Genomic DNA, 14,120 nt, shown 5'->3' with positions numbered 1-14,120 from the left:
TTTCCCCAGTAACCTCCAGCCCAGTGTCCCCAGTATCCCCAGTAACCCCCAGCCCAGTATCCCCAGTAACCCCCAGCCCAGTGTCCCCAGTTTCCCCAGTAACCTCCAGCCCATTGTCCCCAGTATCCCCAGTAACCTCCAGCCCAGTGCCCCCAGTATCCCCAGTAACCCCCAGCCCAGTATCCCCAGTAACCCCCAGCCCAGTGTCCCCAGTTTCCCCAGTAACCTCCAGCCCATTGTCCCCAGTATCCCCAGTAACCTCCAGCCCACTGCCCCCAGTATCCCCAGTAACCTCCAACCCAGTGTCCCCAGTATCCCCAGTAACCCCCAGCCCAGTGTCCCCAGTATCCCCAGTAACCTCCAGCCCAGTGTCCCCAGTATCCCCAGTAACCCCCAGCCCAGTGTCCCCAGTAACCCCCAGCCCAGTGTCCCCAGTTTCCCCAGTAACCTCCAGCCCAGTGTCCCCAGTATCCCCAGTAACCCCCAGCCCAGTGTCCCCGGTATCCCCAGTAACCCCCAGCCCAGTGTCCCCAGTAACCCCCAGCCCAGTGTCCCCAGTTTCCCCAGTAACCTCCAGCCCAGTGTCCCCAGTATCCTCAGTAACCCGCAGCCCAGTGTCCCCAGTATCCCCAGTAACCCCCAGCCCAGTGTCCCCAGTATCCCCAGTAATCCCCAGCCCAGTGTCCCCAGTAACCCCCAGCCCAGTGTCCCCAGTATCCCCAGTAACCTCCAGGCCAGTGTCCCCAGTATCCCCAGTAACCCCCAGCCCAGTGTCCCCAGTATCCCCAGTAACCCCCAGCCCAGTATCCCCAGTAACCCCCAGCCCAGTGTCCCCAGTTTCCCCAGTAACCTCCAGCCCATTGTCCCCAGTATCCCCAGTAACCTCCAGCCCAGTGTCCCCAGTATCCCCAGTAACCTCCAGCCCACTGCCCCCAGTATCCCCAGTAACCTCCAACCCAGTGTCCCCAGTATCCCCAGTAACCCCCAGCCCAGTGTCCCCAGTATCCCCAGTAACCTCCAGCCCAGTGTCCCCAGTATCCCCAGTAATCCCCAGCCCAGTGTCCCCAGTATCCCCAGTAACCTCCAGCCCAGTGTCCCCAGTATCCCCAGTAACCCCCAGCCCAGTGTCCCCAGTATCCCCAGTAACCCCCAGCCCAGTGTCCCCAGTATCCCCAGTAACCCCCAGCCCAGTGTCCCCAGTATCCCCAGTAACCCCCAGCCCAGTGTCCCCAGTATCCCCAGTAACCCCCAGCCCAGTATCCCCAGTAACCCCCAGCCCAGTGTCCCCAGTTTCCCCAGTAACCTCCAGCCCATTGTCCCCAGTATCCCCAGTAACCTCCAGCCCAGTGTCCCCAGTATCCCCAGTAACCTCCAGCCCAGTGTCCCCAGTATCCCCAGTAACCCCCAGCCCAGTGTCCCCAGTATCCCCAGTAACCTCCAGCCCAGTGTCCCCAGTTTCCCCAGTAACCTCCAGCCCAGTGTCCCCAGTATCCCCAGTAACCCCCAGCCCAGTGTCCCCAGTTTCCCCAGTAACCTCCAGCCCAGTGTCCCCAGTATCCTCAGTAACCCCCAGCCCAGTGTCCCCAGTATCCCCAGTAACCCCCAGCCCAGTGTCCCCAGTATCCCCAGTAATCCCCAGCCCAGTGTCCCCAGTAACCCCCAGCCCAGTGTCCCCAGTATCCCCAGTAACCTCCAGGCCAGTGTCCCCAGTATCCCCAGTAACCCCCAGCCCAGTATCCCCAGTAACCCCCAGCCCAGTGTCCCCAGTTTCCCCAGTAACCTCCAGCCCATTGTCCCCAGTATCCCCAGTAACCTCCAGCCCAGTGTCCCCAGTATCCCCAGTAACCTCCAGCCCACTGCCCCCAGTATCCCCAGTAACCTCCAACCCAGTGTCCCCAGTATCCCCAGTAACCCCCAGCCCAGTGTCCCCAGTATCCCCAGTAACCTCCAGCCCAGTGTCCCCAGTATCCCCAGTAATCCCCAGCCCAGTTTCCCCAGTATCCCCAGTAACCTCCAGCCCAGTGTCCCCAGTATCCCCAGTAACCCCCAGCCCAGTGTCCCCAGTATCCCCAGTAACCCCCAGCCCAGTGTCCCCAGTATCCTCAGTAACCCCCAGCCCAGTGTCCCCAGTATCCCCAGTAACCCCCAGCCCAGTGTCCCCAGTATCCCCAGTAACCCCCAGCCCAGTGTCCCCAGTATCCCCAGTAACCCCCAGCCCAGTATCCCCAGTAACCCCCAGCCCAGTGTCCCCAGTTTCCCCAGTAACCTCCAGCCCATTGTCCCCAGTATCCCCAGTAACCTCCAGCCCAGTGCCCCCAGTATCCCCAGTAACCTCCAACCCAGTGTCCCCAGTATCCCCAGTAACCCCCAGCCCAGTGTCCCCAGTATCCCCAGTAACCTCCAGGCCAGTGTCCCCAGTATCCCCAGTAACCTCCAGCCCAGTGTCCCCAGTATCCTCAGTAACCCCCAGCCCAGTGTCCCCAGTATCCCCAGTAACCCCCAGCCCAGTGTCCCCAGTATCCCCAGTAACCTCCAGCCCAGTGTCCCCAGTATCCCCAGTAACCTCCAGCCCAGTGTCCCCAGTATCCCCAGTAACCCCCAGCCCAGTGTCCCCAGTATCCCCAGTAACCTCCAGCCCAGTGTCCCCAGTTTCCCCAGTAACCTCCAGCCCAGTGTCCCCAGTATCCCCAGTAACCTCCAGCCCAGTGTCCCCAGTATCCCCAGTAACCCCCAGCCCAGTGTCCCCAGTATCCCCAGTAACCTCCAGCCCAGTGTCCCCAGTATCCCCAGTAACCCCCAGCCCAGTGTCCCCAGTTTCCCCAGTAACCTCCAGCCCATTGTCCCCAGTATCCCCAGTAACCTCCAGCCCAGTGTCCCCAGTATCCCCAGTAATCCCCAGCCCAGTGTCCCCAGTATCCCCAGTAACCTCCAGCCCAGTGTCCCCAGTATCCCCAGTAACCCCCAGCCCAGTGCCCCCAGTATCCCCAGTAACCTCCAGCCCAGTGCCCCCAGTATCCCCAGTAACCTCCATCCCAGTGTCCCCAGTATCCCCAGTAACCCCCAGCCCAGTGCCCCCAGTATCCCCAGTAACCCCCAGCCCAGTGTCCCCAGTATCCCCAGTAACCTCCAGCCCAGTGTCCCCAGTATCCCCAGTAACCCCCAGCCCAGTGCCTCCCAGTTTCCCCAGTAACCTCCAGCCCAGTGCCCCCAGTTTCCCCAGTAACCCCCAGCCCAGTGTCCCCAGTATCCCCAGTAACCTCCAGCCCAGTTCCCCCAGTATCCCCAGTAACCCCCAGCCCAGTGTCCCCAGTATCCCCAGTAACCTCCAGCCCAGTGTCCCCAGTATCCCCAGTAACCCCCAGCCCAGTGCCTCCCAGTTTCCCCAGTATGCCCCTCACAGACAGCCCAGTATCCCCAGCCATCCCCTCCACCCATCGCTAATTATGCCAGAGCTAATGGGGGAGGGTCGCCCCAAAAGGGAGGGGAGAGCCCCTCGTTAAGTAACGAGGCACCCAACGAGCGGGGGTAAAGCCCACCCAGCCCCCGGGTGCAGGATCAGGCCCAGGCGGGTGCTGTCTGCACTCCACCGTCCTGGGGGGGGTCTCCCCAAATGGGGTGGAGGGGGGTGACGCCTCCTCCCCCCTCCCCACACCAATTTAATGCATTAAAAATTATTCTCACGCCCTAAAATTGCTGCATTACTAACGAGGGGGGAACCGGGCTCTTCCAATTGCACAAACCCCTCAAAGTTTGGTTAAAAAAACAAAACACCACCACCACACTCTCAAATTTCGATTGAAAAAAAAAGAAAAAAAACTCAAATTGTGGTTAAAATATAAAATCAAAACTCACCAACGCCCTCAAATTTTAGTTAAAAAAAACCCTAAACAACAAAACACCACACCCTCAAATTTTGGTTAAAAAAAAAAAACCCAAACAACAAAACACCACACCCTCAAATTTTGGTTAAAAAATAGACACAACCCTCAAGTTTTGGTTAAAAAAAAAGAAACAACCCTCAAATTTTGGTTAAAAAAAAAAAAACCAAAACACCACATCCTCAAATTTTGGTAAAAGCAACCCACAAATCTCAATTTTTGGTTAAAAAAATACCATCAAATTTTGGTTAAAAGAGAAGACCCCAACAAAACACCACACCATCAAATTTTGGTTAAAAAAATCCAAACCACAAAACAGCACACCCTCAAATTTTAGTTAAGAAAAAAACACCCTGAAAATTTGGTTAAAAAACCCCCTATCCTCAAATTTTGGTTAAAAGAGACAACTCTCAAATTTTAGTTAAAGAAAAAAACAAACCAAAACACCACAGCCTCAAGTTTTGGTGAAAAAAAAACCAAACCTCATGTTTTGGTCAAGAAAAATAAGAAAAAACACCCCACCATCAAGTTTTGGTTAAAAAAAACCCCTACCCTCAAATTCTGGTAAAAAAAACCCCACAACCCTCAAATTTTGGGTTAAAAAAAACCACCCTCAAGTTTGGGTTAAAAAAAACCCCAAACAAAACAAAAAACCAAACCACCGCAAATTTTGATTGAGAGGGACAACCTTCAAATTTTGGTTAAAAAAACCCAAACCCAAAACACCAAACCTTCAAATTTTGGTTAAAAACAAAACACCAAATCTCAAATTTTGGTTAAAAAAAACCCAAACCAAAAAAAAACCAACAAACCACAACCACCCTCAAATTTTGGTTAAAAGAGACAACCATTGAATTTTGGTTAAAAAAAATCCCAAACAAAACACCACACCCTCAAATTTTGGTTAAAAAAAACACCCCAAAAAAACCCAACCAACTCAAATTTTGGTAAAAGACCAAAACACAACTCAAATTTTGGTTAAACGCCTCCCTCCAGCCTCCCCAATTCCGGTTAAAGCGCACGGGGCCGGTTTGGTGCCGAGGTCATAACCGCGGGGCGGGGGGCGGGAGCGTGACCCCGGTGGGGTCTCGGCCATTGGCGAAGCTTCCAAACCCCCCCCAAATAATTGGAAAATTCCCCATTTTTTTTATTCTAATAGTAAAACAGCCGGAGTTCTGACCCGCTGTACAGAACGCTGCCAAGCCCCGCCGCTGCCCCCTCCCCAAAATCACCCCCCTCCCCGTGCCGCCGGCGAGGAGCCCCCCGCCCGACCGTCACCGTCGCGGAAGGAGAAGACGCGGTCGCCGCCGTCGCATGCAGATCGCTCGGAATTTTGCGGGTTTCGCTCCTTTCTTGTTGTCGTTTTTGGCTTTTTGTTTTGTCCCCCCCCCTTCCCTCCCCCCGCCCCCCCGCCCCGGCTTTCTGACTCCTTTTGGCGAAATCCCAGCGGTGACGAGGTGGCGGGGGCAGGGTCCGACGGTTGGGTGTTCTCCAGTCTTTATTTTTGGATCTGAAATATAAAAAGCCGCAGGTTGATGTTCTTAGCCGCCAGCAGTTTGTTACACTCCACCGAGTCGACGATGGGCAGCGCCATGTAATCCGTCTCGTTGTTCTCGTTGCTGAAGACGAAATGGTAGATGACGGGGTGGATCTTGACGTCGTCGTAGGGGCCCTCCAGGAGGAGGAAGGAGCATTCCATGGGGGAATTGATTTTGCTTTTCAGGATGAGCTGGAAGGAGAGGGTGCGCTTGCAGGAGAGGTTGGGGTTCCGCTCCGAGTCGTTCACCCGCGCCTTCAGCACCCACGTCTGGTTGAGGACGGTCAGGCGCGGCGTCTCGTAGTACAGCCGGGTGATGAAGTCGTCGGTGCGGTACGGGCGGAACTGCACCTCTGGAAAACACAAGAAGGGCGACAGCCGGGTCAGGCGGGAGCGGCCCCCTCCTCCGGCGAGACCCGCCGCCAGCTCCCCCCTCGCCACCGGCGCCGAAACCCGCGGCCCGGGGTGGAACCCGAGCTCCGCGATTAAACCTCGCGAGCCGGCGGCCGGTCGGGGACGAGAGGGGCAGCTCCCGGCCGCTGCCTGCCAAAAGGCTTTACCAGCGTTTGACGGCGTGCCGGCAACCAATAGTCTTTACCGGCAATCAACACCGTGCCGGCAACCACCGCCGGCTGCCGAAAGGCTTTACCACCATCCAGCGGTGTGCCAGCGATTGCCACCGGCTGCCGAAAGGCTTTACCGGCACCCTATAGCACGCCGGCAACCACCACCAACTGCCAAAAGGCTTTACCGGCATCTGACAACGTGCTGGCAACCACCACTGGCTGCCAAAAAGCTTTACAAGCGTCCGACGGCATGGCAGCAATTGCCACCAGCTGCCCAGGGGCTTTACCAGCGTTCTACAGTGTGCTGGCAATTGCCACTGGCTGCCAAAAGGCTTTACCAGCAACTGACGGCACGCCAGCAAGTGCCAGCAGCTGCCAAAAGGCTTTACCAGAGATCTATGGTGTGCTGGCAACCACCACCGGCTGCCAAAAGGCTTTACCAGCATCCTGGGATGTGCCAGCAACTGCCACGGGATGCCGAAAGGCTTTACCAGTGTCTGACAACGTGCTGGTAACACCAACCAGCTGCTGAAAGGCTTTACCAGCGTCCTACAGCGTGCCAGCAACCGGCACTGACCGCCGAAAGGCTTTACCAGCATCCTATGACGTGCCAGCAACTGCTGAAAGGCTTTACCAGCATCTGACAATGTGCCGGCAACCACCACCAGCTCACCGAAGGCTTTACTGGCGTCCTCCATTGTGCCGGCAACTGCCAACAGCTGCCAAAAGGCTTTACCAGCGTCCGACAACATGCCAGCGACCGTCACCAGCTGCCAAATGGCTTTACCAGCGTCCGACAACGTGCCGGCAACCGCCGCTGGCCGCCAAAAGGCTTTACCAGCTTTCGACGGCGCGGCAGGACAGACAGACAGGACATGGTTCAGTAGCAAGGCATAATTTATTGGGATTAGGCGTACAAACTGGCGAGCGAGGCAGCCAGGTGTGGTGAAGCATCACCGTGGGGCACAAAGCCCGGTGACACATCCTGGAGGCTGCCGGCACAGGTACACGGTACCGAGACGCTCCCAGCTCGGTGCCAGGGGGTTTAGGAAGGAGACGGGTGCTTGCGGTCTCAGCGTAGGGACCGTGGGCTCGCCGAGCACAACCACGAGAGCAAGGGATGGCACGGTGCCCTTCGCCCGCACTTACACCGTCGTCGGCGCTTCCAGGAGAAAGAGAGGGAGAGGAGAGAGCCCGGCCGGTAAAACCTGGACAGAGGAGGGGGATCAGTTATTCCAGCCACACCACATTCCCATCGCCAGGCTTCGCCACCACTGCTGCAGCTCAGCACCACGGCGTCTCGGCGTTGAGCTGCCCAGCTTTACCGGGGCTGAGCCCCGGCACGGGGGACGAGCTCTGGAGCGTGGCTGGGCTGCCGCAGCCCGAGCTCCCAGCACAGCCCGGCTGCCAACAAGCCTGGGCCGCTCTCACCACATCCCCGATCGCATCCGTGCCAGCGATGCCGGAGCGAGTGAGATGCATGACCGGCACCAGGAGGGCACGGCCCCAGTGCCTCTGCCCTTGGCCGAGGGGAAAATCCTTCCTTGCTCCAGCCCCAATTCGTCATTTCCCTCTTGGGTTAATTTGCCTCCTGGTGTTTAAAGCCAAAACCGGTCTTAGGCAGCGAGCGGTTCTAGGCCCGGTTTTAACATCGATGCACCAAGAACAGATCCAGCTTACCTGCTTTCGCAGCTTAAATGGGGCTTTTCACACCCGTTACCGGCCAAGTCCCGCTCTGCCTTGCTGCAAACACAACTGCCGTGGCACCGGCAGCTTTCCGGCGGGTGGGAGAGGGGTTCGGTAAAACCCCTCGGCAAAGCAAGAACGGCGGGAAGGCGACGGCGAGGTGGGGGGGTGAAGCGTCACCAGTGCTTCTCCAGAACTTTATAAAACGTCACAGGGAATGTCACTTATGGTTTTGGTTTTCAAGTCTCATCGCTTGGCTCGCGGTCGAGGACGGAGGCTCGAGCCGAAACGCCACCACATACTCGGCAAAACCCTTCGCTGCTACCAAATCAATCGCCACACAAGATAAAACCAGGTTTCAGCAGCACAGAAACAGCGTCGGCGCTAGAGGAGACGCGGCAGAAGGGATGGGAAGCCACCGCTGCCGTCCCGAGCAAGCCATTACCTGTGTAGCCGATCTTCTCGAAGCTGAGCAGGCTGAAGATGCTGTTATACAGCTGCATTTCTTTTTTCCTCGTTTGGTCCATTTCGTCTAAAATCTCCATCAGCTCGTTGCCGGTTTTGGTGGGGTGGGTGCATTCGGCTTCGTGCACCGTCAGCTCGTGGTAGGGACCCTGCCACGGGCACCCGATCCGCTTGTATTTGCACTGGGTCACCCTGGGGGGGGTGGGGAGGGAGAAAATAAGAATGAATATTCACCAGATCGGGACGCCACGCAGAAAACAAGGCGGATCCCGCCACCCCGGCACCGGGAAGGGCAGTGAGGATGGCAGGGATGCACAGAGGCTCGCTCCTGCCGCCGCCCGGCTCCTCCGGCTGGATTTGGATCCAGCAGCCCCGGGTGAGATGGGAGCAAGACCGGGAAGTCCAGGAGACCCGTTTCACACCCCATGGAAAACCATCGGGTAGCGCCGGCGCCGCAGCCGGAGCGTGATGGGTTCCCCCGGGATGCCGGCAGCTGCCGACCAGGCACGGCGGCACGCGGATGCCGTTGGCGAGGGATTGGGGCTCTGCCACGTGCCGAAGCAGCACCACGTCCTCTCCCAAACGACCGTCACCTCCCAAGGGAGGCAGGACACAGCCGGTGGGATTTTGGGGGCAGGACCACCCCGTGCCAGGAGCTGGAGAGGGCACAGGGCGCTGCTGAGCGCCAATGGCTTCGCGTCGATGTCAGAGCCGGCACTGGCGGTGCGGGTGAGCCAGGGAAACCCTCCTGCCCGCAGCGCCCCAATTGTGGGGGCTCACCGCCGTGCAAGCCCCGGCTTCACCGGGAACCCCCGCTCCAGGCAGCGAAGTTTCCCAAACCTGGCACTTCTCTGTGCTGGACCGGCAATGCCGGCAGCTCCGGCACTCTGCCAAAGGGAAGCAAAGCTCTTTACCTGTCCTGGCACTCCTCTTTCTGGTGCCTCTCCAGGAGGGATCGGGGGAATTGCTGCATGCAGAAGCCACACTCGGAGGGCAGCTCGCTGACGGCTTTTTCCACAGCCAGGTTTCGACAGCACAGGCTCTTACTGATCTCGCAGCGGCAGTTTGGGCAAGTCGCTTGTTCCTCCTTCAGCCGAGCGTCTGCCAGGAGGTGGATGAAGCAGCCGGCGCACATCAGGTGCCCGTTGGTGCACTGTGGAAGAGGAGAAATAAAGCATCAGACTCCCACGGGATCCGGCACGGGGGAAACCAAGTCACACGAAGGCAAGTAAAGCAAATTTGGACCCATTGGTGCTGGAGAAAGACACTTTGCTGTCCCCGCTCCTCCTGAAAAACCACCCCAGCACACGGCTCCCTCCAGCCGGCCGAGCCCCTGTGCCGGCTGCCAGCATTTCGGCAAAGCTAGAGGCCGGGCAGGGCAGGCAGGGGCTCCGGCCTCGACCAGCGCCTGCCGGCTCTTGCGCCAGCCCAGACACGTCCCATCCGACGCGTCGCTTCTGTAATTAGGACTGACCTCGTTTGCCTCGCACGGGAGGGGAAGGGAAAGGCTTCATCCCAGCTTCCCCTCCTCCTCCCCTGGTTTCCATCCATCCCATGGGAATCCAGTTCCCCGTGTCCGGAAGGGGGCTGTAAGCTGCCCCTCCAACCCCACGGGACTCAGGATAACCAAAAACAGCTGGGGAGAGGGGAACGGAGCCCCCCCGTGCCTCCCACAGTGGGGAACGAGGGGAATTACACCAAAAGGGTGGGGGGAAGGTTCCCCTGTTCCTTTTATCCCCCAGCTCCATGGGATCCCAGAGGCCAGAACGTTCCCCAGCTGCCAGGTTAGCGCCGACAGGTTTGGAAGAGTTGAGAGCCCGCTGTTAAACCAGCGGGATCAGCACAAAACCCCAGAGCCCGCCGAGGGAGACTGGGGAAGACCCATCGACGCAGACAAACCCACCGGCAAAGCGATGGGAACCGGCTCCCACGGCTCGGATTGCCGGGATGGGACTCGGGTCCCGCACACAGAGGACGAGCTCCGGAGCCAAAGGTGGCACCCAGTTTCCCAGAGGAGCAGTTTTCCCTCTCTGCATCAAGAAATCTCTGGGGTTTAGGGCAAAAATCAGTTTAAGATGCATTTACACCAGCTGCCAAGCTGTGCCGGGTGAGACCCTCAAGGAGGGGAAGAAGATAGGGCACCACGCGAGCCAGGATGCTTCGTGGCAGCCCCTGTCCAAAGTGAGCGGCATCGGAGGAGATTCCGGCAGCGCTTCAGGCACCGGAGCGATCCCAATCCGCTCCTCCATCCGTCCCGAAAACCAGAGGGAAAGAGCAGCCCCGGAGAGCAAAGAGCCAGCGCCGTATTTCTGGAGTTTGCCGCAAGGCGATGCCGTCTTCGTTGCTGTGGGTGGTCCGGGTAAAAGCATCGCCCATAAAACGCCCGGTGGAGCAGGTGAAGGTACCACCAAATCCATCGGGAGCTGCCAGAGGGGGTCAGGAGGCAGACAGCAACCAGGCCGGATGCTTTTCCATCATCTCTGGTGAGAGCAGGGATCATTCAAGGGACACGTGGCTGTTCCCAACGGATGTGAAAGCTCTTGCTGGCAGCTTCGGGCTCCCGCGGTGAAAATCCTTCCCTCGAATCCAGTGGGAGGCCAGAATGCTCTGGGCTGGAATGTCGTCACCTCCAGGATGAGCTCCACGACCGGCCAGGCAGAGCCGGCAGCTTTCCAGCCCAGTGAGCACACCGTAGCGGGGGGGTCCAGCCTGTCCCGGGGTGGGGGGGTGTCACCCTCCCAATTCCAGCAAGATTCCTGCCGGTGGGATGACTGGGAGTTCGTTAAACATCTCCCTGGGAGCGCCGGGAAAAGCTTTAATCCTCAGCCAGGATGGGAAAGGCCTGACCCTGCCGCAGGGATTAGCGCCCGATCTGCTTACCCAGGACATCCATTGTTCCGGCTCCAAAAGGTTTTGGATTTTCCCTCCTGCCGGGCCCGGAGGGCGACAGCCGGGCCTTAAACTGGCCCCGCCACGATTGCTGCCGACGCACGGTTACGAGATGAGGGTCCCGGCTCCAAAATACCTGTGATGGCTTCGGGATGAGTACCAGCACGCGTCCGGCTACAAATCCCTTACGGTTTAGGCTCAGCACGGTCCTGGTGAGCCGCCGGCTTCCCCCGCGGTGCCTCGCCACTGTCGTGCTAAAAATACCGGCAAGCGAGCCAAAACAAGAGGCGAACGCCAGCTGAGCGCTCCCACAACCGCGGCGGTGGTGACGGTGACGGCTCCTCCTCGGTGCGAGCGTGTAATTACAGCCGCTCGTTAGCGCTTCGGCCCTGACAAACCCACCCGACGGTGGGAAGGCCCCGGCACAGCCACGCTGCCGGCCGACACCGCGGTTGCTCCCGGTTTTAATTACATCCTTGGCAAAGCACCTCATCATAAATAATTAAACAGGGGGACGAGTGACCACAGGAGCGAGGAGGAAGAGGAGGCCATGACGAAGGACGCAGCCCCCCCCGCCGGGCACATGGAGCCGGTTTGGCAAGCGCTGGCACCGGATCGGTGGGGATCTCTCACCAGGTGCGGCTCCAGCGAGGTTTTAATGCTCTTATTCGTCACCGCTGAGGGGATCCCCCCCTCCCCGAGCCAGCGGCCATCTTACAGCACCCCCCCCCCCTTGCCACCAAAATTAACCCCCCCAAATAAAGCAGGGGGGAGTCCCTCCAAGCTCTGCTGCGCCGGCGGCGGATATTCTTAGCACGCGACCTGCAAAGTGTAAGATCACCGAGGGGATGACCTTTGCGTCCGGGCTCTGCCGCTGCCGAAATCGAGCGCCAACCGGCACGCCGCCGGGAGAGCACCGAGCAGCCGTGTGTGCCGGCGGCTCTGCCATCACCGCAGGGCTGCCGACGGGTCGGCGTGCCGCGAAATGGATGCTGGCCGGAGGGAAACACTCCGGCACCTTTACGTAACCGGCGGCTCCGCTCCCGTCAGCGCCGGCGGTGCCCGTCCCGCTCCCTGCCGGGACCCCCTGCTCTGGGCAGGGGAGTCTCCCGGGGTGGCACAAACTGGGATAAACTGGGGTGGGGGGTTGAACCCAGCCCCCCTTGGGGTCGGTGGGGAGAGGCTGGGGGGGGGAGGCCAAGCGGTGGGTGCTGGGGTTCCTGGGGGGGGGTTGGTGCCACTGGGGGGGGGCTCAGGGAGCTGTTGGGGGGGTCAGGGGGGTCTGGAGCCCTCAGAGGTGGGTGCAGGGGGGGACCCTGGGGTCCCTAAAGGAGGAGGGGACCCTAAAGTCCCCAAGTGGGGGGTGGGGGGGAAGCACCTGAACCCCCAGTGAGCAGCTGGGGGGGGGCGGCCTCAGGGGTGAGCCCCCAGCAGGGTGGGAGCCCAAGGGGACTGGGGGGGGGCTCAGCAGCCCTCAGGGGAAAGCAGCTGGGGTGGGGGTTCCCTGAGACCATGCGGTGACAGGGACTGGTGTGGGGGGGGGCCCTCTGGTTTGGGGGGAGGGAGGGCGGGGGGGGCAATGCCCCAGCTTGGGGGGGGGATCCCTGTTTTGAAAAGGGAGCAGGACGATTCAACGCCCTGGTTTGGGGGAGGTATCCCCTAGTTTGGGGACGGGGGGGGGGGGATCCAGTGCCCTGGCTGGAAGCCCTCACCGGGAGGGCTGGGGGGGGTGTGCAGGGCCCTGGGGGGGGGGGGTCTGGGAGACAAGTGGGGGGGGGGGGTGTCAGTGCCCGCCGGGGAAGGGAGGAGGGTGGCCGACGAAGGGTCACGACGGCCCCACGGGGGGGGTCGGTGCCCGCCGTGGGGGCGCGGGGGGGGGGCGCACGGGGGGTCCCGGCCGTACCTGGTAGACCGAGGCCTTGGGCAGGTCGAGGCAGACGGTGCAGCAGAGCACGGAGTAGAGCCGCTCCTCCAGCTTCACGCTGCCCGCCGCCCCCTCGGGCCCACCCGCCCCCGTCCCCGCCGCCCTTAACCGTTTCTTGGGCGGCGCGTCCGGGTCGGCTCCCGCCTCGCCGTGAGGCCGGGCCCCGCCGAGGAGGGAACCCGCCTCTTCGGCGCCTCCCGCTTCGCCCGGGCCACCCGTCGAGGCCGCCGCAGCGGGACCGGGGAGGACCGCGGAAGGGGCGGAGGGGGCGGCCGGGCCCCCGCCGGCCTCACGATCCTCCGCCCCGGACATCATCGCCGCCGCCGCCGCCGCCTCACCCCGCCGCCACCGCCGCCGCCATCTTGGCCGCCCCGCCGCCCTCCTCCCTCCATCCGCCCGAGTCCCGCCCTCCCTCGGCCCGTCAGGGTCGCGGCCAATCGCCGCCCGCGGGAGGCGGGGCGCGGCGTGCCGGCCGGCCAATGAGAGGGCGGGACCACGCTCCGGCGCCGCGCCCCCTGCCGGGCCTGGAATCGCCAACTTCGACGCCGGCGCCGGCCGCTCCCCCCCCCCCCAACCCCGTGACGGGGGGCGGGGCCGTGCGGGACGTCAGAAAGGGAGCGGGCCAATGGGCGAGGGGGCGCCCGAGGGGGCGGGGCCTGGCCGCGGGGGCGGGGCCAGGGGCTCCCCGGGCGGGGGAGGCTGCCCGGTGCGGGCCAGTGCGGGCCAGTGCCCCGCAGACACGGGAACCCCACTAACCCACCCCCGTGCCACCAGTGCTCCCACCCCCGTGTAACCAGTGCCCCCAGTGTGGCCAGTGCTCCCAGTATCCCAGTGCCCCCACCACCCCAGTGTAACCAGTGCCCCCAGTGCGACCAGTGCTCCCAGTGCGACCAGTGCTCCCAGTATCCCAGTGCCCCCACCCCAGTGCAACCAGTACCCCCAGTATCCCAGTGTCCCCAGTATCCCAGTGTAACCAGTACCCCCAGTATCCCAGTGTAACCAGTGCCCCCAGTGCGACCAGTGCTCCCAGTATCCCAGTGCCCCCACCCCAGTGTAACCAGTACCCCCAGTATCCCAGCCCCCCCACTCCAGTGTAACCAGTGCTCCCAGTATCCCAGTGCCCCCACCCCAGTGTAACCAGCAGTCCCAGTATCCCAGTGCACCCAGTGTCCCAG

At 61.0% G+C, this 14,120-nt stretch overlaps 1 protein-coding gene across 1 annotated transcript; it reads right to left on the bottom strand.

Annotated features, from left to right (window-relative positions):
• Window positions 1-3,622: 3,622 nt before the first annotated feature.
• ZFTRAF1 (zinc finger TRAF-type containing 1) lies at window positions 3,623-13,335 on the bottom strand. Its single transcript, XM_075024123.1, has 4 exons — window positions 12,925-13,335; window positions 9,047-9,285; window positions 8,113-8,324; window positions 3,623-5,768 (listed from the first exon to the last, which is right to left on the bottom strand). The coding sequence occupies exons 1-4, from the start codon at window positions 13,258-13,260 to the stop codon at window positions 5,377-5,379; spliced, it is 1,179 nt and encodes a 392-aa protein (XP_074880224.1). The 5' UTR covers window positions 13,261-13,335; the 3' UTR covers window positions 3,623-5,376.
• Between the last annotated feature and the right edge of the window lie 785 nt (window positions 13,336-14,120).

This window comes from Buteo buteo, chromosome 3 (assembly GCF_964188355.1).
Source record: "Buteo buteo chromosome 3, bButBut1.hap1.1, whole genome shotgun sequence".
NCBI classification, from domain to species: Eukaryota; Metazoa; Chordata; class Aves; order Accipitriformes; family Accipitridae; genus Buteo; species Buteo buteo.
This window is presented reverse-complemented; position numbering and strand designations above follow the sequence as displayed.